Source organism: Eschscholzia californica, unplaced genomic scaffold, assembly GCF_041429995.1.
Source record: "Eschscholzia californica isolate CP2 unplaced genomic scaffold, dmEscCali1.0.p SCAF_4, whole genome shotgun sequence".
In the NCBI taxonomy this organism is placed as follows: Eukaryota; Viridiplantae; Streptophyta; class Magnoliopsida; order Ranunculales; family Papaveraceae; genus Eschscholzia; species Eschscholzia californica.
Genome location: NW_028238461.1, coordinates 39557921 through 39584494, shown reverse-complemented (window position 1 = coordinate 39584494; position 26574 = coordinate 39557921). Strand labels below are relative to the sequence as shown.

The window sequence follows — 26574 nt, the reverse complement described above, 5'->3', positions numbered from 1 at the left end:
ACGAAGAAAAATGCACAAGAATCGACATAGATTTATATGCCTACGGGAAAGACATAATGCACAAGACATTTCTGAGAATGCACATGACAAATTTGTAAATGTTTACAAATATCGCAAAATTTAAAAGACAAAATATTCGAAATTAAGCATTATGTTAACAACACTACAAAAAATATTGAAACATATTTACAAGTGCTCAAAACATATGTAAAAGTGTTTAAAACACCAATCGATTTTTGTAAAAACAAAATTTGATTTATGATGGTAACAAAACTAAAGCATTTTTTAGTTTGCTCGTTGCATTAACATCGTTTTAACAACACATTTTAAAATGCTTAATGCACGAGTCAACTTGTCTGTTAAAAACCAACATATGCAAAATAAACCGTAATTCTAGAGAAAGAAACCGAAAAATAGATCTGAAGTTGTACTTTTTGATATCTTAGAAAAAAATTTATATGTAAAGTTTTTTCACAGTATTGTTTTTGAAATTATATGGTGTGGAAGTAAAACCAATAAACTTCATAAGAAGATTCAACCTTATAAGATAAAGAAACACCAAGAACAACCTCACCAATGAAGCTTTAAATAACTAGATCTGGAAATTTATATATTTATCTCTCTAAAACACTATTAAAACACTATGAAAACACCCTAAAATCAAATTTGGAGTTTCTTTCAACTTCCATTAAAGAAGATAAAAGATGATGATTGAAGATAAAGGAGTAGAAGAGAGAGGATGAAGACGTACCTTCAAGGAGAAGCAGATCCGACGAAATTTTTCGGCGGGATGCAATATCCGATCATCAAGTTTGGAGAGAGAACAAATAATTTTTTGTTCAGGTATTTTAGAGAGAGAAAGTGAGGGAGAATTGGGTTTTAGAAAGAGAGAGAGAGAGAGAAAATGAAAATGAGAGGTAACGATTAGTGGTTGTATGTATATAAAGGTAAAGGAGGAAATATGGAACTATAGGACTTCTTAGAGGCGTTTTTTGGAGGGATGGTGCCTAGAGATCCGTATTTGGGTTTGATTTGGGATAATATTTGAGTATTGGGTTTTCTGTGGGTTATTATTCTGGGTTGGGATTTATTTCCTATTTGGACCCAAAATTTGAATTGTTTACCAAAATTTTCTATTTTAAATACTAGGGTATAGCCCGTAGAACACGAAAACTTCTATATTCATGTTACGCGGTTATCGTCAAATACTTTGATCATTTACAGATAGTCAAGGAGCAAAAATATATTAAAAATAATAAATTGTAATTTTTAGAAGAATATAATGGAGATCATACTGGGTTGTTTTAGAAAGAGGAATGAGAAATAAATGTGATAATTTTTTTAAGGGAGAAAAATATTATGAGATTTTATAGGAAGTGAGTAGGTATTTTAACTTACACCTTTATCTTTTAAAGACTCTTTGAAAAAGAAAGGTCATGATTTACAAAAAAAAAGATTTGGACGACTGAGATTTATAAATAAAAATTATAACATGACATGAAAACTTATGTCATTTGTTATGTAAATAGTAGTTATTAACTACTATAAACTAGTTACAAGACACTGATTTGAAGAACTATAACTACTATGATGTAAATAACATAATTTTCAAAGTAGAAATTGTGACCCAAAATATTTACTCAAAATTAATTCTTTTTTCTTTTGTGTTTTGGTTTACTGAATCAATGATCAATTTGCATGAAGTACGAACCTAGTTATTAGAGTAACTAGTTCTTCCCTTGATTTCGTTTGTACATAATACTAAAAAAACATTCATTCTGAGTTAGCAAAGAAAATTAACGAAGATAACACTTTAACGTTTTTCGTATTTCTAACTAGTAATGTATGTTATCCAGAACAGATGATTCGTAGTTGAAACTCGCCGTTGATATAAGATTGAAAATAAGAGGTTTATTGTTTTTGTATCTCTTGATTTAATTCGTCAAAATCAAATAAACTCTTATTCAAGAATTAAATAAACAAAAAGAGAGAATAAAAAAACGGGACGGTTAGAAAAAAAATTGATTACTAATCGGTGTGAGGACCCTCAGATGTGTGACGCTTTATATAGTACCACACATTTCTAGCGTTTGTCCTCCGAGACAACGGTCAACCTTCCCGTTAGAAAGTTTTTCTAATCTGGAAACAACAATCACACTCGAAAATAAACTAACTTCTGTCTAGATTCAAATGACTTTTAACTTGCTATCTATTACATCTATGTGATAAGTCTAGAAGTTCTCCTAGTCTAACACCTTAAAATGTACTCAAACTAATTTTAATCACAGTAAAGAACAAAGTTAAAAGATTTGGAGAATTTGATTGTATTTACAGGATGACGCGTCTATCACATGATTTTGACATGTCTATCATAGGAAATGAAGATGGAGAATTTGATCGTACTTACCGAAAATGAAGAGGGGCGCATAAGTTTCCTAAAGTCACCATTCGTGATGTTTCCCACAAAGGGATGCCGCCATTTTGGTTGAAGGGGACGTGAAGGTTCAATAGTTTTTGGCGTCTTTTGTTAGTGTCTAGATTGGGCTCAAAATCAAGGGTGAAGCGCCATCCATTGGATCCTGTCAAAATGGGTTAGATATGGCCTTCCGACATCGTCTTTGACTACCCATTAAATCTGACACAACCGTTGCATCATACGTCGAAAGTCGTATCATCACGACTTAACTTAGAAACGAAAACGCCTCTTCTAAATGTCTATTTGATCTAACCTAATGTATGTTAGATACCTTTTCTAATCTGAAAGTTTGAGCAACAATATCATACTAATCCGACATTAGAATTGAGCAATTTTTTGCTCTAATTTGAAGAGCTCAATGAAACAAACACAGTAATGCCTCTATGACACAATTTTGACAATCGACCTTGATCCAAAATCGACTTCAATTCCAATAATTTCCACTTAAAAATAGATTATCAAACAATAAAAATATCACTTCTTACAAAAAAAAAATACTTGCAACCATTATTATTATTATGGGGATGTCCAATAAGAGCAAGTAGGAGACTTTTTCTAATTTTTTTGGTGGGAAAGTAGCATATTCTGGATCAAAGAGTGGTTGCAAATAATTGCATATATTTCCAAATTTATAGCAATGGAGTAAATAGAAAGAAGGTGATTGGTGGAAGGTAAGTTAGTAATGATGGAGAAAGGAGTAGAGAATCAAAGAGTAGAAAAGTAAATGCTCCCCTTACTACTACTACTACCCCCTTCCTTCACTAGTCTTGTCACCACTCCTTCTCTTTCAGTAATTATTTTACAACTCACTTCTGTCTTTTACCACTTTCTTATGCCCTAATATCGAATCATTCATGTACACGCGTCCGGTTACTTTCTTCCTTTGCCACGTGCGTTCTCAGAACCCCTACCCACTCTCTCTCTTTCTCTCTCTAAAAACATCTCTTCTCTACTTTCTCTCTCTACAACTACAATCACTCTCTTGCAGCTTTTTTTCTCTTCATTTCATTGGAGCTTATCTACAAAGATGATAACACTTTTGATCATCATCCTATCTGTAACCCAATTACAGTTTGAATTCAGAGTTTGAATTCTGAAGAAGAAAGAAAGACACCCACAACTTTTCTCTTCTGACTTCTTCTCTCTCTCTACTCTCTACTCTCTACTCTCTAGTCTCTAGTCTCTAGTCTTTAGCAGCTACAACATTTTTTTTCTTTTTAGTTCTTTTAAGAGGTACCCTTAACAAATAAAGAGTTAAAGACTCCCCAAATTTGGTTAGACTTGTATTCTTCTTGAACAACAATAAGAGATATATATCTTCTAGAGAGAGAGAGAGAGTGAGAGAGAGAGAGAGATGGAAAACCAAGTGGTGGTGAGTGAAGAAGAACAAAAGAGAAACAATGACATGAATGGTAGAGTACGACATAGTAGTAGTAATAATAGCAATTACTCATGGGATTTTTGGGAACTAGGAACTTCTTGGAACAATCACAACCACAACAACTCTTTGATATTTTCAGACCAAGTGAACAATGGGCAACCTAATCCTCATCATTTTCACCACCACCACCACCACCAACACCACCATCAGAACCACCACCATACCCTACACCCAAACCATACAAGTTTATATGGTGGTGAAAGATCTAACCTACACCCAGACCCACACTTGACTTGTTTGAAGCTTGGGAAAAGGCACTATTTTGAAGATGTGAATGGTGGTCCTGTGTTGTTGGGGGAAAGACACGTGGATGGATTTCAAATGGGGAAGAGAGGAAGATCTTATGAAAGTTTTGTTGGGTTGGGTGGTGGTGGTGTTGTTGTTGGTGGGCCATCTTCTTCTTCTCCTTCTTCAACATCATCTATAGGTGTAGTAGGAGTTGGGATGATTGGTTCATCAACAATGGTGATTCCTAGATGTCAAGTTGAAGGTTGTCATGTGGTTTTGGTTAATGCTAAAGATTACCATAGGAGACATAAGGTTTGTGAGATGCATTCTAAAGCTCCCAAAGTGACTGTTCTTGGTCTTGAACAAAGATTTTGTCAACAGTGTAGTAGGTTAGTTTCAAGATCACTCATCTTCTCTCTATCTCTCTACCCACAATTCAAAATGCAATTTTTTTTGTAATTTCTAAAATTGGGTTTCTTCTATATCTTGGGTAGTGATTGATTTCTAAAACCTAGTTAGGTTATTATTGAAATGGGGTTTGTGTAATTGTGTGTAGGTTTCATATGATATCAGAGTTTGATGATGCAAAGAGGAGTTGTAGAAGGAGATTAGCAGGACATAATGAGAGAAGAAGGAAGAGTTCTAGTGATTCAATCACAAGAAACCCTTCTCAAGGTACTAACTTTCTTTATCTTTTCTTCCTCCTACCATTTGGTTATTAAATATTATTTAATTTGTTTAACTATTCCATGGAAAGTTTTACTTGCCTTTTGATGATTGAGACAAATCAAATGTGTAACTTATTTAGTCTTACATAGAAACTAGAAAGTTTCTTTTAGATTGTTGTGTTAGAGGTTTGAAGAGAAGATCAAAGGGAACAAGAAAAAAAGATTAGTGGTGTTAGGCTTGTTTTAGACTCACATTCTCCTTATTGCTTGATCTTTTTATGTAGTAGTAAAACCCTAATTTGAACTTTTGAAACATTTTACATCTAAATTGAATTGGCTAGCTTTATAACTTTTTGTTGCTTCTATATGTTATTTCTCACTAGTCTTACACATAGGATGATATCATGAATTCCAAATTATAGATAACTCCAACTCAACTATTTTACATAAGCAACACCAATTATAAGCGGTCGAGAAGAAATAAGTTCATGATCCGAAAGCAATTTCATGAGTTATTTCCTAAGACTATAGATATTGAGTCAAAGTGTTTTAAGAATTATTACTTGCAATAGTTCATGTTGTTTTAGTTGTTATAGATGTAATGAAGAAATTTAGCATGTTTTTCATTCAACTGAATGTGGAATGATTAAGTAATACTATTCAACAGTGTTTTATATTTTGTAGGGAAATGCTAGAATTACTTAGACTTTCTTACTTAGAGGATGACATGCTGACTCTTCCGGGTAAAAGAACGGCTGCGGTCGTAGGCAAACCTAGAAAAAACTTTGTCTTTTAGTGAAAGTGAGTCAACATGTCATCCTCTAAGTAATCCTCTAAGTAATCCTCCAAGTCATTGTAGCATCTTCCTATTTTGTATTTGATTAATGCGTATTAGTTTTTGTAACATGTTTATCACTTCATAGAAAAGTTCGGGTGTATATTTATGTAATATGGACACTCGTATGTGTTCTTATCGACAATTTAAGCCGAAAAGCCTAAAATGAGGTTACTCTACACACATATATAGTCCTCTTTTTTCTTTCTTTTTGTTGAAAAGTACTCTTTTTTCTTGCAATTATTACTTCTAAATAGACAATATTACATTATAAGTATAAAACCATAGCCTAGAGTTGTATTTTACACCTAACAAGCTTGTGCAACACATGTAATTTCACGTTTTACCGATTGAAAGTACTTCGAGAATACATTACAACGATAGTGAAAAAGCAGGTGTATCTATGTTGCATATGTACAAAGTCAGCCAAATTGGTAATTTTTCTTTTACAGTAGAACAAATGAATTAAATGTTAGTGCCTTCGTTGGCAAAAACATATGAAGCGACAAGAAATCTTTCCCTGGGATTATCTCATGTGTTATAAAGGTCTTAGCCTTGATAGAAATGTTTTTTTACAAATGTTGCGTGGACTTTACATTTTTTTTTTTCACTTCATCTTTCATTAGTTCCCTTAAACTCTTAGAAGAACTTTAATAATGAAATGACCTTCTTGTATTGCCAGAGAGTAGATTGACTGATGACAGTTTCTCATTTTTAACACCACCAACCGGTCGTGCTCTCTCTCTTCTGTCATCAAAATCTACTTCTTGTGTGTCCCAAGCTGATATCTCCAGTCGATCTAGTGCTGCACTTCGAGAACTAATAGCCGAAAATCGTGCAGCAGTTCTTGCCCGTCAACTCTTACATGATCAAAACTGGCACCAACATGGAATAGGCCAAGCAACTCATGATGACTCTCAAGTTGAACTCCTCACCCAAGTTCCAGTACTTCAACACCAATTCCCCGAGTCGTCTGAGTGGGATCGGTTCCAAGAGTCTAATGCACATGTAACATTGGATCTTATGCAGACACCAAGTTCGCCTTTTGGGTTCATACCGGGTAGGTCAAAGTCAAAGGAAGAAGAAGAAGAATGTTGTGAGTTATGGAAGTCACTGGAAGGAACTAATGTTGTTTGAAGTTGGTCTTCACATGGAAATCAAATTTCTTTTACTCTTACTGTTTCTTGTTTGTAACTCAATACTATGAAACTCTTTCTAGTTAATGCTACAATGTTACAGCAATTCAGACTGTTTGAGTAGCACGGATTCAAACCCTAGTGCTGGATTCATTCAACTGCAATCTGATCAAGCAATTTAAGGATCATTTGTCCTAGTCTCTATTTTCCTACTACTTTTTATAGTTTGTTCTATTAACTTTGTACTTAATAATTTTGACTCTCTTTCTGTTATCGAGATGTATTTATTTTGGATTTATAATTTTTTTTTCATTGTGTGGCATCTCTCAAACTTTTGGAAGATCCACTCTAGTTTGCATGCGACGAAGTAACCGAATCATAAGAGTATAATAAAAATTACTTCAAGAAAGATAAATAACCATATAAATAATCAGTCACGCTTTGTTCGATTAGAAACCCCGACGGGAGTTATGGTAACTGAAGGGAAGGAGGGATATTGACTACATTTTCAAACTAAAATTATGATGTACGAACTTCTTGATAATTATTTTAGATGTCTCCTTTTTCTGGTTTCCCTTCTTTATTGTTTGAGGAAGCTTTGGTTCTTCATCCATTGAGGCATGAATAAGCCAATGATTTCTCTTCCATTAGTTCATTTGTGGTAGCATCCATCTTTGCCCTTGAAAACTCGTCAATCTTAAGATCTGTCATGGTTGCGATATATATATACATTAAAAGACAGTTTAAGTGATCTTTCTTATTCATTTGTTTCGATGGTTATTATAACATTCAAACATTTTCAAGGTACTATTATTATGGTTAACACCTTCGATCTTTTTAAGCATATAAAATTGAGAAACTTGGTGACTTTTTATTTCGATCAAGCCATGGTTTATAACAACATGGTGTCCTAACTTTACATAATCTGCTTAAATAGATATTCAATACTTGCATTAGATCGATATGAAAAATTACCTTGCACAATCGACCATTCTCCTTTCTCGCATGTAACTGGAAACGAGTAAACAAGGCCAGAAGGAATCCCGTACGATCCATCGGAGTATACTCCCATTGATACCCATGTTCCCTAATAAAAAATAAGAGCAAAACAACAAGAAAATGAAAACAGCAACAATGTCAAAAAAGAGTAAACGTTGAAGTTCTTAGTCCCTATTCGTGATGTTTTTTGGAATGATTACAATTCAAGGTTTAGGAGTAGAACTCTAAAGTTCTTGAAATCAACTTTTCTTTGCAGTTGAAGATACACTACCTTGGGAGTACCAAGAACCCAATCTCGAATGTGATCACAAGCAGCACTAGCAGCAGACAATGCGCTTGATAGCTTCCTGGCTTTGATTATAGCTGCACCCCTCTGTTGTACCGTGGTTATGAACTCGGATTTCAGCCTGGTTACAAGGATACGAAGAAGCATAAACGAAAATATTTGTCTTAAGTTAAAGGTAAATGAAAAGAGGAGGGTATTACTACTCTACCATTTATCATCGTCCACAAGTTCACGAACAGATTTCTCTCCACTACTCGAAGTTACAGTGGCATGACCCACATCGGGGTATTGAGTTGACGAGTGATTTCCCCATATGATGATATTCTTCACTTCACTAACATGAATATCTAACCTTTCAGAGATTTGGCCTAATGCCCTATTGTGATCAAGTCTTGTAAGGCATGTGATATTTTTTTCTGGAATTGAAGGGGCGAACTCCTTTAGAATGATTGCATTAGTATTTGCGGGGTTTGCAACAACTAATACCTACAAGAAGAAAACAGACAATGGTATTAAACTTGACAAAATATTCATATTTCATTTGTAAGAAAGGAATTCCGTCGATCCAACACATGAAGTTACTAGAGCCACTAAAGCCGCTACAACAGCATAGTATTGTGCGATTCAGAGGGATAAGGGGAAATTTCTTTATTGACAAAATGAGTAATAATGAACCCTTCGTAGTCGGAACATGGTTTGTGTATATGCTTAGCACTCAATTTTGGGCCTTACACCACCTTAGGGCAATAAAAAGAAACTGAAGTTATTGAGGGAAGTTTAGAGAACCCTTTTTACCTTGCAGTTTTCAGCTGCATGCTTCTCCAAGGCAGAAGCTTGGGCCTTATAGATAGAAACATTTTTTGACATGACATCTTTCCTTTCCATTCCCTCTTTCCTAGGGAACCCGCCGACCATAACGGCTATGTCGACACCAGTACATGCTTCAACAACATCGGTTGTAGCAATAATATCTGTTGAACGACAAATTCTTCATAAAGATAAGAATGTTCACATTGGATGTAATTACATCAATAATTTCTAAATCGTAGCAATCCACACCTTTAAGGAGAGGAAAGGCAGCATCAATTAGTTCCATCTTCACCCCATTCAGTGCCTCAGCAGCAGGTTCAATATCAAGCAAGTGAAGAATTACAGGCTGATCCGGGCCTAACATCACGCCTCTAGCGATCATTGGAACAAGAGCATAGCCTATTTGACCTATAAAACAATACAATGTTAACAAATATAAAGATATTTACCTTCTTGCCATTATTTAGATAAAGCTATGCCAATATTTGGTAACCAAGAATTACAACATAAGTTCTTACTTCATCGACCAAACAAAAAAAAGTTCTATACGTTTACTTTCTAGCAGTAATTGAATTAATGTAATATTTAATTGATAAGAATTGAAGAAATCATGTCATTTATGTTTTGGTGTATGACGGACAATTATCAATATCTTTTAAGAATAGTCCCACATGGAGTAAAACAATGACTCAACTTAAAAAAATCTAGGGTCTTTGTCCAGTTATATTCATTGTATAACGATTTCATACCTACATCCACAAGTGATAAGCGTCACGACCTCACATAAATCACCCTACCTAATAAACATGCACAGGTTGCATTATTTTACCCTACCTAATAAGCGTTCACAAGTTTGGTTCAAAGTACACGATGCATTTGGGGATGTAGTAGTAGTCCCACATATATAGATTAGAGAGAAAGATAGTGTTTTGCTTTTTTGTTTCAGATATGACTCGTTTGAATGGGCTGAATGGTTGACTGGAGCTAGTATCATAATGTTTGTTTTTTGCTTGACTCGTGCGTCTAACTCGTCAGATTGAATGATTTGAGTTTATTTTGGGTTTACATGAGTAACATACGAAATTAAAGTCGCCAACAACCCTTAGTTGGAGTTGTAAGACGTTTAGTTTTCCACCTTAGAGGTCAAGGGTTCGAGGCACGCTGACAATTCAAAAAAAAAAAGATACGAAATAAGTCTGAATTCGAAGACCGACCATTACCTTAAACAACTTAATGACTATTAACAATCATGCTCAAAGGATTAATCCAGAAAAGTTAGATTCAGACAATAAAAAAAAATTAAACACCTTATGACAATAAAAAATTATTTCAATAGATTGAACTAAGAATGAGAAACCCACCTCAAAAAATATATAGAAGTCATGTTTTTACCCTAGAAAGTGATAGAGGGAGTTTTTCAAAAGAAGAAATAAATGGAAAGAAAGAAAGAGTTACCTGCAGCACCAGTGACAAGAACCCTAACAGGTTCCTTTTCAACAATCAATAAATTCACAAAATGTTTGATGATTTTCCAAAACAGATATAAACAAACAAGAAGAACTAGAAGCTTCTTAACAATTTCTAGGTTTAGCTCCATTATAATTAAGAAATAAAACAATTTCTTAGTGCAAATTTTAAACAATACAATTTGATAAAACAATCACTCTGTTCCCATCTTTATATGAAAAAGAATCAATGAAATTTACAATCAAACTTAGAATCTTCCAAGCTAGGGCAACATCTTTCAAGAAAATGAAACCATATGGAACATTTCTTCTTACTCAAGAAAAGAACAAATTAATACTAAATGTGAATACAAGAACACAAACCCTTAAACACAAGATATACCAAAACCCTAAACCTAATTGATTGAAATGGAATAACATCCATAGGAAGAGAGGAAGATGGGTTTTACCTGCAGCGCCAGTGACAAGAACCCTAACTGTATCTTTTTCCATTATTGTGTGGGTGAGATTGATTTAAATTGGGGTTTCAATGAAAATGTAAATTAGAGATAATTAAGTCAGTTATATAGTTAATGGTCTTAGCTCTTGTGAGTGAGATTAGAGAGAGAAAGAGAACGTCAAGAGAGAGAGAGAGAAATGTGACGAAAGTAGAGGAGTTGGTTGAAACAGATAAGAGGGGGAAGGGAAGAGTCAGATATAGTGTTTCCCGCCAGAATTTAATACCGAACTCATAATCTCTTACAATATGGTATATAGTCTAATAGGTAAGGGCCATGATATGTTCCGCTACCATTGGTCGATGCGTTTTTTTTCCTCATGTCAAGATTAATGGAAACTGATCACATCAACTTTCGAGTTGGGGTGTGTCTCCTTTTTGGGTCAATTAGTACTTTTGTAATTTAACATAAGACCCAAACCTATTAAGGGGGAGTAGTCAATAGAGACATTCGAGGATATTCATAAATTTTTATGTCTATGTATGTTTTCATTGATAATCAAGAGTCCATGAATTTATCTGGATTCTCAATGATATTTCTATTGATATTGTATATACTTTTATGAACTCTAATTTCATTGTCAATATTCATTAACATTGTATAAAATCTCGTGAATTTCGTATAAATTAAAGTGTAAAGCGGATCGACTTAAGTAGATTAATAACTCCCTCAATCCACTGCCGACTTCAGACCCATCAGCCTGCTTAACACCACGTATAAAATTATCACCAAAATCCTGGCTAATCGTTTGAAAATTACTCTACCGGATATTATCTCACCCTTTCAAGCTGCTTATGTTCCGGGTCGACAAATAACCGACAATATTATCATGAGCCAAGAAATATCCCACTCCTTCAAGAATAAACGCGGATCTAAAGGCTTCTTTGGTTTAAAACTGGATATGTCTAAAGCCTTCGATCGGGTAGAATGGCATTACCTTGAGGACATCATGGTTAATCTGGGTTATGATAATCATTGGATTAGGCTGATTCATTCTTGTATTTCTTCTTCTTCGATGGTTGTGCTTATCAATGGTAGACCTGGTCCTTCCTTTAACGTTTCTAGAGGTTTAAGACAAGGAGATCCTCTATCTCCGTTCCTTTTCGCTTTAGCCATGGAAGGTCTGAGCCGCTTGCTGGACTCCCCTGATAGCCCTCACAAATTCACCAGCTTCTCTATTCCTCGGTCCTCCTTCTCTATTAATCACCTACTGTTTGCCGATGACTGCATCATTTTTGGGCGGAACACTCTCGATAACATCACCAATCTCATCAATATCCTTACTTTATTTGGATCTGAATCGGGTAAAATCATCAACTATAACAAATCCACTATCTTCTTCTCAAAAAACACTCACCCCAAATTCAAACGTTTGATCACCAAATCCCTCAAAGTGCACCAGGCCTCTTCCCTTGACAAGTATTTGGGTACAAAACTTTTCATTGGAGCCAAGAAAAAACAAGCGTTTGAGTCTCTTCTTGACCAAATTCAGCATAAACTCTCGAAGTGGCAAACTAATCTCCTCTCTCAAGCAGGCCGCACAGTAGTCATCTCGACTATTACCGCGGCGGTTCCCCGGTACCAGATGCAATGCTTTGCCATTCCGAAAGGCATTAGCAATCGCATAGAGACCATTCAACGGTCATTCTGGTGGGGAAAAACAAAATCCATTCACACTATCAACTGGGCTGCCATTTGTCGTCCTCGTAAGTTCGGAGGTCTTGGTCTTCGAAACCCTTTTCTTGACAACGAAGCTTTTCTATGTAAACTGGGGTGGCGTCTTCTCAAATTCCCTGACGCGCCCTGGGCTCAACTTCTAAAAGCCAAATATTTCCCTAAATCGGCCAAACCCCCTTCACCTAGACAAAACCATTCTTGGGTTTGAAAATCGCTGGCGGAACCTATCGGCAAAACATCTAATCTTATCTTTTGGGATGTTAACAAAGGCACAAAAATAAGTATCTGGGATGACTTCTGGATCTCTAATCATAAACCGCCTATACCTAACCGAAATAACTGTCCCTTCAACACGGTGGACCAATTAATTTCTAACAATTCTTGGAATGCGGATCTGCTTCAGAAATACTTTAATGAGGAGATTTGCAGGGCTATCCTTAGTATAAACCTTCACCCGTCGGCGGAAGATGCAATGGTATGGACTCTTACCAATTCGGGTAACTTCACTATTAAATCTATGTACAGGTATTTGAGTAATGGCAATCGGGATTCTGAAACTATTGAATGGTCTTTTATCTGGAACATTAGAACCATACCAAGGATTAAACTCTTTCTCTGGAAGTGTTGCACTAACAGTCTTCCTGTTAAAGACAAAATCGGTAAATACATCGGCAACAGTTATCGATGTGCGTTCTGCGAGGAACGGGAAACTTTAACTCATGTACTTCTAAATTGCAATTTTGCGAGAGCCATTTGGTTTCATTACAACATCAGAACTGATGGCATTGTTTCGGTGCTAGAGTGGATTATGTTTTGGCCTTCGCTGGATGATTCAACCATGGCGCTCCTCGCCAAAATTATGTGGTTTATCTGGAAAGCAAGATGCGATCTTTGTTTTGGAAAGAAAGACATTGTGCCTATGCAGGTTATTAGGAAGATTCAATGTTATACTACAAGCTTCCACGATGACCGGAGACCAAAAAGCAAAGCCATCCCTCCAAAGTGGCTGCTGCCACCACAATCCTTCCTCAAAATCAATGTCGATGCATCCTTCAGCAAGTACACAGATCCTGCAGGCATCGGTTGTATTATTCATGATGCGAATGGAGACTTTATTATAGCTAAGGCAGAGCCCATTAGGGGACAGAAGGCGGAGGAATGCGAATGTTTGGCTATCCTGAAAGCAGTACTATGGGCAGAGGAGCTAAATATTTCTCATCTCATTATTGAAAGTGACAATAGCAATTTGATCAACCATATTCAGGATAAAAACAAGGACATCAGCTGGCAGTCTCTACATCACATGGAACACATCAGAGCCCGCCGCACCAACTTCGAGCAAATACAATTTCACTACGGCCCGAGAAAAATCAATATTCTAGCAGACGCATTAGCGAAGTGGGGTAGGAAACATGGGGTCAGTCGAACGTGGCAGTCGATGGAGAGAATGCGGTGTGAGCTGAAGTTGTAATTGTTTTGGTTTGGTTTTTCGTGTTTTTTCCTTCAACAAAAAAAAAAGTAGATTAATAACTAATACGATATTATTATGGGTTTTTTGAGCTTACCCCCTCGTCACTAATTGCTAATTGAGTTTACCCCCCTTAATAATGGGTAATTGAGCTTACCCCCTTAGACTCACTATTTTTTACAAAATTACAAAAATTGTGTTTGGCATACGTGAAATAATTGTGACTACCAAAAGCAATTATTCTTTCATATGATTCATAGTAGTTGGTATTCCACCTTAATTTATTGTTTGATTTGGTATGGAATATGATTACTAAAGATTGATTTGTTTATACATTATTGATTTATGATTTTATTATCACATGCCAAACATGTCCTTAGTAGTTTTGACAAAAATATCAAATCTAAGGGGTAAGCTCAATTACCCATTATTGAGGGAGGTAAACTCAATTATCAATTAGTGACGAGGGGGTAAGTTAAAAAAACCCTATTATTATTATGTATTATATCGTATAAATATAAACTACTATAATATTAATAATAAATTATTAAATAATAATATAAAAATACATATTATCGTTATGGTGGACCGATTAAATTACGTCCGCAGTCAAGTCAGCCCACACATCAACTTCACTTCTACACCACCATCATCACCCCCGACCGACCACGACCACCATCAACTTCATCTTCTCTTTCACCCACCAGGACCACTTCTCTTTATATATTTTCGTAATGCCAGAGGTAAGGACTATAACCTAGAAGAGATTTTGGACGAGAAACAAATAACTAATTTTTTTTTTATGAGAGAACAAATAACTAATTAATATTTTTTCTTTCTGAAATAAAGTAGTTACTAATATTAAAAATAGATGTAGAGCATCTCCAGCGCAGGGGCCAGTTAGACCCGTCCACTGCAGGTTGATAGGGGTTGAGCTGAGGCTAAGCTTCAGCTCAACCCTTCAGCCGATCCAACACATTGGGTCGGCTGAAGGTCTCAATATGATAGTCGGAGACAACCCAATGGTCATTTTGGGGGCCAAATCTGGTCGTTGGAGCAAATCCAACGGCTAAAAATGAGTTCTACCCCTACAAATAAGAGTCGAATCCATTCATTCCCTTCATCTCACTCCTAAGTCTCTCTAATTCTCTCTCAATTTCTTTCGATCTCTCTCATTCAATCTCAATTTGTTTCTCATTCTCTCTAATTTCTTTGTTCCTATAGCGGATCCCCGAGATGTTCACGAAATGTCCGACCAAAATTTTATGAAATTAGAAAGAGAGAAACGGTGAAGCGGTGGGTTGTTGGGATTAGAATTTCAGTGGCTATGTAAACTGAAATCCTACGAATATCTTATTCATTCTCTCACAAATCCCTTATTTAACTTGTTATCTTATCATTATGGAAATCATCGTGTGTTGTTCATTGTGGAGTAAGTCTCGCCAATTAAATCACGTAAATATCTTTATTTTCTGTGTGATTATTTACTTTTCTATTGTTTTTCTTGATTTACTTTATTTCGTCACAACACATTTTATTTTGCCCAAATTAAAGATCCAATTTGCATCAAGACATCCCTCCAAGACTAGTGGTGAGCCTTAGAACTAAAGCCCACCAATGGTACCTTTTAAATGTTTGCCTGTATCTATGGCTAGGGGTGGGAATTTTGCCCATGAGCCCGAACCCGCCCACGGGCACCCGAGTCCAACGAGGACCATAGACGTCCGCGCCCATCTAGGGCATAACCCGTCCAGCCCGCTAAGTTCTGGTGGGCGGGCATGGGTTAAAACCTCTACCCGCGCACCCACCCACGCCCGCACCCACTTAACCTCACCCAATGATAACCAACCAAATTACATCAACTTTATGGGTTGATGAAGCCCAACAGTCGATGTTGCTAGGCCTAGTTGAGATGATAAACAATATATTTAAGGGAAATCACACGAACTCAATGCGTTGCTTTGCAATGGCCCAAGAGAATTCCTAATAGAATACTGAAGTGGTCTTTGGCTTTGAGGGGAAAAAGAGTGAGATAAGTTTATATTATATCTCATGAGAATTCTTCATTAGTTTTTAATGTGAGATTAAATTCCTAAAAGGAACAACACAAATAACGTCTAATTTTAATCCCACGTTGTCTTTTTAGAACCAGGAAAGGTGTTTAGAGATTTTATAAAAGGAGAGGAAAAAGTGATTTTTTTCAATTCATAAGATTGCCCGCTACCCGCCCACCCACACCCGAATCGGTTCTATTCTTCTTCCCTTTCGGACGGACGGGAAACGGACACTAAGTCAACCGATTATCTTCATGTGCAAAGGAACTCACTTAAACTCCCACTTTACAATTCCAAAAAGTGCATGAATACAAAATTAAAAGATAATCACTGAGATTTCTCATAGATTACGATCGGTTCTATTCTTCTTCACATGGATTACGATCGGTGCATTGTGGATTCTACGGTGTATTGTGGGTTCAAGGGTTACTGGTGAGATATTGAGATTTTGGAGGAGAGAGACTAGAGAAGTAGAGAGGTGAAGATAAGATTAAGAAAAGTGATTTCTAGGGTTATATATTTTTACTCTTGAAATCTAATGATTGTAGCTAACCCTACAAATCTAAAGGCTTAAAATCAATCATATAGGCGGGCGGGTATAACTGGTAGGACAAACGAACGGGTATGGACGGATTCGGTCGGGCGGACAATATAAGCGGGCGGATTCGGTCGGACCACCGGGTAAGGACCTATGCCCGCGTCCGTCCGCTTAAGCTCTTGCGATCGGGCGGGTACGGACCAATTCGGGCAACGGACGGTCACGGACGCTTCGGACTCGGGCGGTCGTGGGCGGATTTTACACCTAGTATTTGTAAAAGCAGTCTTACTTCTAAGCCCTAGCTACGGTGTTGTTCAAAAGCCAGCGAAATATAGACATTCTGCAACCTGATTTGACTGGGGTCCATTCAAATTTCCAGTCAAATTTCAAAAAGGTTCGACTTGGGAAGAAAACTGCCTACCTTCTTTTCTAATCAGAAAATTGAGCTTCAATGACAAAAAAAGAGGATCCTTAACAAAAAAAAAAAAAAAAAAAAAAAAAAAAAACAAAAAAAGAGGAAACTAGACTCCCAAATATGCAGACTAGTACTACTTATTTTTCTCATTTAATACTATTATATCCATGAATTATCCTTAGTATCTCACCTTCCCACAAGTTAAGATGAAAACAATCAAATACATCAGACTTCATTACTTATCTGACAAATTGCTTTTGCAACTAAACAAGAATCATCTACTTCTTCATCAGAATTCCGTTTATTTATCCCTAGTCTGTAATAAAAGAAATTATTGAAATGTGACTATCCGCTTACTTGCAGGTGACTTCAGAGTCTCGCAGTTCGAAGTTGTTGTTTCAGCATAGGACGGAGGTACTCATGATAGCCATCAGGCACGACTGAATCGTTAAGTGGACTTTTCTGAGCTTCTTCTAACAGATTCGGGTACACATTACCATCAAACCGGCCCAGAACCGAGCCCAAATAATGGTCCGTGTAGTTGAATGAATCCACAAGTGAAATTGCATTCGGACGAACCTAAAGAAGAAGACAGCATATGTAGTGGCATTTAGTTTATTTAATAGAAATATGAATTTTTGTAGGTAGGAAATATTTATCTAACTCAATGATCATGGATTTGTATAACAAACCTGTGCATATAGAGATCTAAGTTGATCATTTGCAAGTGACGCTTGCTTTGGGGTTATGCTTCCTGTAGAAAGGAAATCACCTTGATGCTTGTGAAGTAGGAAAAGAGAGTAAATTCCACAGAGCAACTCAAGTTGCTCCTTCACCCCTTTCCCGGGTATATCCTGTTGCAGCTTCTCTATGAATCTGAAACGAGTAAGACAACATTTGTTATTCGTGACAGTATTAGAAATTAGAATGAATTGAGGTTTTATGATGAGATACAGTACGACTACAGATTATCTGGATGTTTTTTGAAGTTACCAAAATGATATTTAAGGTAGATGATTTTGTTAGGAGTTAAGCTAAATGATTTTGTATAAAATTTATACATGAAGGTCGAGTCCTCTCCAAGTCAATCGAAAGGGATTGGTCTACCCCCACGTCAGCCAAGCCGGACAGGAATCCCGAGGCCAACTTCTTGGGTTAGTATTTGTTACTACAGACTGTGTACAAAGTTCTCTAGTAGCTAAGTAACATTGATAATCTTTTTCAATTGTTTGCTCGTCTTATACAAAAATTCATATCGGTACTCAGATACTGGTCTCTTACTCACAGTTACTTCAATATAACGTAAGATTTGTTTGTACAGTTTTGTGCATTTGGAAAAATACTTTTGAGGTCCATATGAAGACGCTAGGTAAATGTCATTTGTGTATAATCTGTGATGGATGTGTCACAAGTAGAAAAGTGTAAATAAAAAACTAATAATTATAACAAGAGAAAATAAGTGTATGCCTGCCGCTATTCATTTATATATCCACACTACATATACAATTTTATGTTTTCTGATATTATTCCCAACATATCATTTCATAGCATATTCCCCCTTCGTCGATATGGTCCGATATCAACTACATAGTTATTGCGTTGGATCTACATCTACACGTGATATGGTTAGGAGTCTAGTGTACTCCGGCTTAGGACATGTATACAAGGACGAGAAAAGACTGGGTGAGGTGTTAGGGCTAAAGTGGGTTATCATCACCAGGATTCCAACTTAAGACCTTTCTTGTAGGAAGGGATATACTTGCTACCCCAACATAAAAAAAATAACACACGATAACAAATAAATATTATTCATGATTATAGACAGAACAAAATAATGGATGGAACTTACTTGGATACAACAATCAATTGACAGTGAGCAACTGCTGCCTCCACTAGATTAGGGGAAAGTTCAGCAAAACCTGAAAAGAAAAGGAGTCAAAATCTCTTAGGTAGATAATTGATGATAAGGAGCACTAGCAAAAAAATTACAATATTAATTTAGTCGATATATAATAAGAATCGAAGTGAATGCATGTAAACTGAAACGAGTTCAGGTGTAGATTATAGATATCTGTGATTCTTTCTCACAGATATAGAAAAAAAATATCCATTTCTTATGACAACTAGTACTATTACTAATAAGTCAAAGTCTAGGTCTAGATTCAGGGCCAAACATTTTAGAACAAAAATGTTGCCTAATGTACAAAAATGTTATCACTCCCTGCATTTAACCAGGTCTAAAAATATGTATCGTGGCAATGATCAAAATATGATAAATCAAGTATCCTGGTTCTTGACAAAAATTGGTATCATCTGAGATAACTTGAACTCAGACTATAAAGATCCACCTTCATTACTAGTAAGAAAAACAAGTACCTGCTTCTTGGTCTGCAAACTTGCTTAGACTTTTTGCACACGCAACAGACATCCTAGCAGCCCTTGCTTCAAATGCCTCCAGTACTACACTGGGATTCAACCAATCCTCAGCTGCACATGAATTAAAACTTGTATTATTAGAATCCAACTCAATGGTCTTAACGGTGTGTTCTATACTAGATTTACCAGACTCGAAGACCATACTGCTACGAGAACATACATCATTCTTATCGAGCTCTACACAGTCACACAAGTACACTAGTAGATATATGTCATAGTTTTAGATTCCCTTGACAATAAAATCATATAATGTAATTGAAAGATTTGAGAAACCATTGTGTATTAAAAGTTAAGAGTTCCAATGTAACATGCTTGTATTATACCACCAAGATGACAGTAGAAGTAACTGGAACAAGACACATTACCTCTTTGTACATCACAATGGCACTGCAACAGATATTCCGCTTTTCCCATATAAGCTGTCGTTCCAACAGGTTGTTTTCCCGAACCCAGCTGAGAGACGGTCTTCATGAGAAACTTCGCAACCTACATTATTGTTTTCACTTTTCAGTACAGTGCCACTCATTTTTCTACTAGTGAAAAATTTACTCATTTTTATTGGTCTTTATTAGTGATCAAGAGACTCCAAACACAACTGTTATATGTTGACTACCATTTTAAAGAACAGGTTGTGGTGTTACGTCAGGAGCCAACCTATGTATTTAGAAGTGGATTTGTTGAACCAGAAATTGTATTCCGCGAAATTCACGAAATTTAAATTGCAACATTTAACTAATTGTACTCGAACACTCAACTTCGCCGTTCACAAACCCATTACTCAGCAAAATAGGAACTATGATGTCAACTACAGTGGACAAATCAATAACATTTTTCCAACAACAAATTGAGATTCTCTTCTTATAGATATTCAGAAGTGCTCCCTAATTATATAATTCTCAACAAATTTGGTTTTTTAATTTAAGAGAAATTATATCTCAAAGTTTTAAGATGAATCCAATAACTAATGGCATAATACGGTAGATAAATACATGAGGGGTAGCAATGCAATGGATAATCGTAATTTCGGTTGACCAAATCCAGATTTCTATTGTTATCATGGATATTAAAACACATCTCGTACCAAAACCTTACTGTTTTTATTAGATTGCTTAAAGCCTAATTATTTGTTCTTTCTTTTTTGGGAATTAGTGACCACTAGACTAACTAAATACTCCCATTAAATGTTAAAAACATGCCATATGCCCGAGAAATCTACTGACTACTGAGGTATTCACACTATGAATGTCTTTCATCCCATGACTTGCTCCTAAAGCATCCGTCGTAATAGATATTAGCAGGGAACAGATAATGGATATTGACATATTGTGCGTACAACACGAGAGAACCACATATTGGTGTGACTGTGTGACGGCACATTTTCTAAAAAATATGGGTCTAATGGATATTGACATATTGTGCGTACAACACGAGAGAACCACATATTGGTGTGACTGTGTGACGGCACATTTTCTAAAAAATATGGGTCTAATTTTTTATCCTTCGGCTAAAGAATATCAAATGATTATACTACGAAAAAAAGTTCACAGCTGGAGCACAAAATTGTGAAAAGTATAAAGCATAATTCAAGGACCTGTAGAAGCAAAACTGTATTATCTCCTTCATAGGTACAGGCTGGAACATATACAGCAAATAACTCGGGAAGCCCACTGCTGCATAGATAACCATGACCACCACAAAGTTTTCGACATTCTTCAATCCCATCCTGAAACCAAAGGAAACAGAAGCTCAGCAGAAAAGCGACAACTGTGGCGGAAGAGACGGATATTTCATACTAACACATTAGAATGTACAGCATAGCTCGATCATCCAAGGGGAGAAAGTAATAGTAGAATTTAGAGATTCAATGTTAATAGAAGTATAGAACTAAAGAAAAAAAGTGTGGTGACCAATTGGACCACCGAAGTGATGATTTTTACGTACCGCAGTGGTAGACGTAGTCAAAGACTTCAACCCAGCAGTGCATGCATGAGCCTCAGGCAACGTCGAAAAATCACTGGCTTGCAATCTCTGAGTCACATCCGTATATAACCAGCTCAGCCACTCACCTACGAATCTGTAGGCATATGCTGTAGCAAGCAACGGGAATAGTCTGCTTTGCTGAGTCTTGTAATCAATTACCTGGAACAAAAGAAGAAAAAGAATGTGTACAGTATAACACCTTTTTTAAATCTTTCAAACGTGTCGTGATAATAAAATTACACTAAAGCGGGTTACGATAGTGATTCGATAAGCAAATAAATAGCTAGTGAGCAGAATCACCTTTCCTATACATATTACTAAGATAGTATCTATTCAGCCAAACGTGCCAGCACGAGGGATCATACATGGTATACAGGTTTTATAAGTGATATATCGGATATTTTAATATATCAAGAAGATGACGACTCGTGATATATCGGTGATATATAGGAAATATATAGGCTCTGTTGTTTCAGCAAGGGGGCATAAACGATATTTCGGGTACATATTCCATCAATTGTGACTGGAGTGTTTTACCCTTTACTGCTCTAAGACAGAGTAAAACTATCAAATGGAGCATTAGTATTACCTGAGTTTCAGGCCCACCATTCTTTGAACCAAATTGTCTTCGAACGGCACTATACCTCGTAGCAATACACACTGCTCGTGACAGAGCACAAGAAGCATCAGCTACAATTGTTTGGCGTACATAAACCATAGTTCCATAAACTAATTGTCGCGGCACATCGGACTGCATATATTTCCCTTCTCTTGTAACTTGAGAAACCCTGGAAATTTGGAAGGGAGTTTCAGAATAGAATCCAAATCAAATAGTAGTTTTTCAAGTGTGTTATCTATCCTTAAATTGTTCCTATTAAACATTGAAGAGTAGAAGTATTTTATCATGTACATATTCAGGACAAAGAAGTATTTAGAGGCTCAAATACTTTGTCAGAGAGCTAGATGAATACAAGAATGGCCCAAGTTTTGACAAATTTAGCTGAAAGTGAACCAATAAAGTTAAAATTATGATGAGGAATAGGGAGTATACATGCAATAATGCAAAGACCAGGTCAATCATTTTCCAAAAACAATTGTATGTATCATACAGGCGTGAGAAAGATATGATATCACATGGTTCGATATTAACTTGAGATTAGCATAGATAGACATCTTTCTCATATTAAAGATACAACAACTGGAAGAAAGAACACAAGAATGTAAACAGGTTCAGCTTCTCCAGGATCTGCTTCCTTTAACATTTTACATCAATGATGGTAAGTTGGTGAATTATGTTCATCTGCTAAGCATATAAAAGACAAGATAGCTCACCGCATTAACATTTGACTCCTTGGTATTCTCACGTGATCAAACTGTAGGAAACCATTATCCATAGTGTTATATGCCCCATTTCCAAATTTCATCCCAATATCACCTATTTTGATGCCTGGAAGAGGTAAGTGATCATCCAAGCTTCGTAATTGAACAATAAAACCTGTAAAAATACAACTTTTGTCAGATACAAGTAGAAAAATGTTTATACTCTACACAAGCATTTTGGGGATGTTTGAATCATACCATGCACGCCATGGTCTTTACCATCTATTAGAAGATGGGCATATACAATTGCATGAGTTGAAGCTTTACCCAGACCACCAGGCCAAAACTGTTATAATACAGAATTGTCAGAAATGCTTCAGAAAGGCTAATTAACAGAACTTCATATACTAAGGTCTACTGTTGGCATGGAACATAAGGGAAATTAAGCTACCCATCTTATTATGAACCAAAGCCATCCATCTTATTATGAACTCCCAATTCCAAAACAAAAGAATACTGTGAACCGCACCATAGTACATAGAAACTGCATATACCTTACATGATGACTACCCTATATTTATGTACTTACTTTGGTCGAACCTAATGAGGGACTATTAACCACAAACTCGTCCGTTTGCGGATCAAATGTTGCAGTTGTTTCAAGTCCTTGAACATTGGAGCCATGACCAAGCTCTGTTTGTGCATAGCATCCAATTATTTGCATCTTATAAGCCAGTGGTAACCACTTATCTTGCTGCTCCTTAGTGCCTTGGCCTTTTATAGCAGGAACAAACATGCCCTGAACAAGAAAAAAGAAATTATCACTAAGAAATCAGGCAAGGAAAAGATAAACGAAACCAAGCAGCACAGTCACTAATTATAGTGAGAAAACCCCGACTAACTGTACCAATTAAGAAAAATGAACATCGAGGCAAACCCCAAAATACTAATAAACCAGTCTCATTAATACCAATGTAGTTATTTGGATTTTGGACGAAGGACTTTGAAGAGTCCAGTATCACTTAAAGAGTAGATGGAACCTATTGGTTTAGAGAGTATACTTGAGTGTCAGCAAAGATCAGTTAGTACAATAGCTTTAAAGTCCATGACGGGATTCAAAATCATGACAGTGACCATTAACTTACCCAGTGAAGATCCGTAAAAGCAGCTTCATCCACAAAAAATCTCAGTTGAGATGCCTCTTCCTCTGTTATGATACAAGTTAACTAGTTACATCATAGAACCAAAAGATTCTAAAAGGAGAATGACTTGAAGAAATTGCTATATATTTAAGTGATCTAAGGCTAAAGTTTATATTAAAGAGGAGAAAAGCCATTGCCAGTTAGAATGTTAGATAATGTCTTTAGAACTTATTAAGGATCCAGAAATGAAAATACCCGAAAGACGTAGCTCGATGATTCGTTTCCACGCATGTGCTGCTTTCTTAAGAGTGTTTTTAAACAAATCCTTCCTACTTAAAACAGCTCTGTTGTCTTTGCGAAAGGCCTATATCAGAAGGGAAGGTAAAACAGATCAATTTCACAAATATAGTCGCTTCCCAAGTAATAACTCGTAAAATATACTGGTCATGTTATTTTAAATATATGATACAAATAACTTTCATTTCATATGACTGGATCATTAGGGTCAAGATAATCCTGCTCTCAAGACTATTTCAGTCACAAAATAAAAAATCTCTTTCGACAAGGAACAATTAATCAACCACCACTGTCATAAATTATTCTTAGTTAGGAATAGCAACGGAAACAAAGAAATATATTAAGTACAAAAATAACCGAAAGGGTGCCTAAAGCATCGCTAAGCGAGCCAATTATCCTAACTAGGTTTTCCATGGAAGCAGTTCACAAATTAACCAGTTCTTCTCAATCACATGAGGAAATTAAGGTCTAGATCTACTGCACAATTACGCAACTACGTGTACAAATTCCACCCTTGCAAAATATAATTTTTCCAATAAATAGAACAAGAACAAACATGAAATCAATAATTATCACCTCTCAAATCATTATAATCTTTTTGTCTCACAAATGAACAGTAAGATCCATAAGAAAAGAAAAGTAATCATATAATAATTTGATGAGAAGCTAATAAATTAATCAACAAAAGTGAACATCTTTTCCACCTTTTCGTTAACTAAACCTAAATTTTAATAATAAAAAATCTCAAATTCTAAATTATCACATATATAAGATTACATCATTCAATTGAGAAACTCATGACATAATCAAATAATTAAACCTAGACCTAAAAAAAGAACTCGATCCAAACAGAAAAAAATTTCCCCTACTCAATCAAGAAAAAGAAAAACTAAAATATCTTGAAAGATTAAGAAAAATGTAAGAAAAACATACAGGATCGCTAGCAACAAGTCGAGCAATGCGGTCTGAAAGTTCGAATTTGTGTTTAGAACCAGCCCAAACTATCTTCATAGCTTCAACATCAAATTGAGCAGAGTTTCTTTCATGAGCTAGATAATCAACTTCCTCCATTTTTTTCCCTTCTTTTTGCTCTAATCAAACCTAATATCAAACAAAACCAGAAGAACTCTCGGAGAAATTAATTTGGCAAAAGAAAATGAGACGAAAGTTGCCTAATCGCTCTACTCGTCCATGAGCATTTATATATCCTCTATATCTCTCTCTCTCTTCTTTCTAAAGCGAAAGTTGAGTGGGATAAGAAAGGAGTTAATTCCTTTCCGGTCTCCAATTTGTGACTAACTCACTGTTTTGGCCCCTATAAAGATTCGACTGTTCGTTTTGACCTCTAAGAGTCGAGAAAATTTCAACACTTTCCGAAAATACTCTTATGGGCCAAAATAGGATTAATTTCCAAAAACTTAAAAACATTTTTCTTTTTGAAAATTCGATTACAATTTACGTTAGTCGTTACAAGACATTGATACATCATGAAGATGTGATAAGCACGATAACTGCCTAATTTAAACCATAAATTAAAGAGGCTTAAAGTTCAACAACATGAAGAGGCCTAAAGCCCGACAAATTATTACATTTACTTTATTAATAGCCTAAATTACATGAGATAAATCTTGATAGTCTAAAACATTAAATCCACATCGTCTCTCCTTCTCTCTTCCATTTATTTACATCATCTCTCCTTTTCTACTCCATTCATTTACTTCTGGTCTTTAATGTTATGAAGTTTTATAAGAATTGCCCCTAAGAGCAGTTTCGAGAAGAAATGAAACTTTTTTTGGTTTTGAGATGTCAAAAGAAACGAGAAGATATTTATAGGGGCAAACAATGAGTTAGTCACATATTGGGAGTCAATCGGAAACAACCAACAAGAAAGCCAAAAAAAAGACGTTAAGCCGGTGAGGATAGAGTGATGGGACACTATTCTACTCCATAACCAATTTGGTTATGGTGACCACACTAGAAAAGAGAATAGCCACGTTTTAAATTCCCAGCCAGTATTTTTTTTTGTTATAGAGAGTATACCTACCCCTAAATGTATAAATTTTTTGTGTCTTTGGCCGGTGAATCTCAAAAGGTTGACTTTTCCCTACTAGGATTTGTCATTGTAACATGTGTTATTTCTTATACATATCCAATTTCAACTATTTGAATATGATCTTCTTCTTTTTTTTTGTTGCAAATTTGATTAGGATCTTTCTTCATTGAAAAAATTAATGTATTGTCTACTATAGGAAAATAAAACCCTTCTTAATATATGTACAATTGACTTAAGACCTAAAACCTTTTTATTTTAGGTCAGTGAGTAAATTTACTTTTGTAACATATAATTAGAGATTTAGCAAAAAAAGAAAACATATAATTGGACATAAGTGTCCGTTTTTCCTTTC

The 26574-nt window shown here is 35.8% G+C and overlaps 3 protein-coding genes across 6 annotated transcripts; 1 reads left to right on the top strand and 2 right to left on the bottom strand.

Annotated features, from left to right (window-relative positions):
- Window positions 1-3248: 3248 nt before the first annotated feature.
- Window positions 3249-6981, top strand: LOC147544616 (squamosa promoter-binding-like protein 7). Of its 3 annotated transcripts, none has more exons than XM_086637257.1 (3): window positions 3249-4534; window positions 4702-4820; window positions 6331-6981. In XM_086637257.1, the coding sequence occupies exons 1-3, from the start codon at window positions 3831-3833 to the stop codon at window positions 6783-6785; spliced, it is 1278 nt and encodes a 425-aa protein (XP_086493383.1). In that variant the 5' UTR covers window positions 3249-3830; the 3' UTR covers window positions 6786-6981. The 3 variants fall into 3 exon arrangements, with proteins under 3 accessions (XP_086493383.1, XP_086493385.1, XP_086493384.1); XM_086637259.1 differs by having other exon boundaries at window positions 3369-4534; window positions 6493-6981; XM_086637258.1 differs by having other exon boundaries at window positions 3369-4534; window positions 6490-6981.
- A 203-nt stretch (window positions 6982-7184) lies between these two features.
- Window positions 7185-11064, bottom strand: LOC147544615 (malate dehydrogenase, cytoplasmic-like). Of its 2 annotated transcripts, none has more exons than XM_086637261.1 (7): window positions 10795-11064; window positions 9129-9287; window positions 8865-9040; window positions 8278-8555; window positions 8055-8190; window positions 7760-7871; window positions 7185-7488 (listed from the first exon to the last, which is right to left on the bottom strand). In XM_086637261.1, the coding sequence occupies exons 1-7, from the start codon at window positions 10835-10837 to the stop codon at window positions 7391-7393; spliced, it is 1002 nt and encodes a 333-aa protein (XP_086493387.1). In that variant the 5' UTR covers window positions 10838-11064; the 3' UTR covers window positions 7185-7390. The 2 variants fall into 2 exon arrangements, with proteins under 2 accessions (XP_086493387.1, XP_086493386.1); XM_086637260.1 differs by lacking the exon at window positions 10795-11064 and adding an exon at window positions 10335-10648.
- A 6051-nt stretch (window positions 11065-17115) lies between these two features.
- LOC147544614 (peroxisomal acyl-coenzyme A oxidase 1-like) lies at window positions 17116-25548 on the bottom strand. Its single transcript, XM_086637255.1, has 14 exons — window positions 25103-25548; window positions 24128-24236; window positions 23876-23937; window positions 23320-23529; window positions 22989-23076; window positions 22743-22905; window positions 22000-22198; window positions 21372-21569; window positions 21022-21153; window positions 19796-19916; window positions 19371-19481; window positions 18844-18913; window positions 17687-17870; window positions 17116-17573 (listed from the first exon to the last, which is right to left on the bottom strand). The coding sequence occupies exons 1-14, from the start codon at window positions 25238-25240 to the stop codon at window positions 17364-17366; spliced, it is 1995 nt and encodes a 664-aa protein (XP_086493381.1). The 5' UTR covers window positions 25241-25548; the 3' UTR covers window positions 17116-17363.
- Between the last annotated feature and the right edge of the window lie 1026 nt (window positions 25549-26574).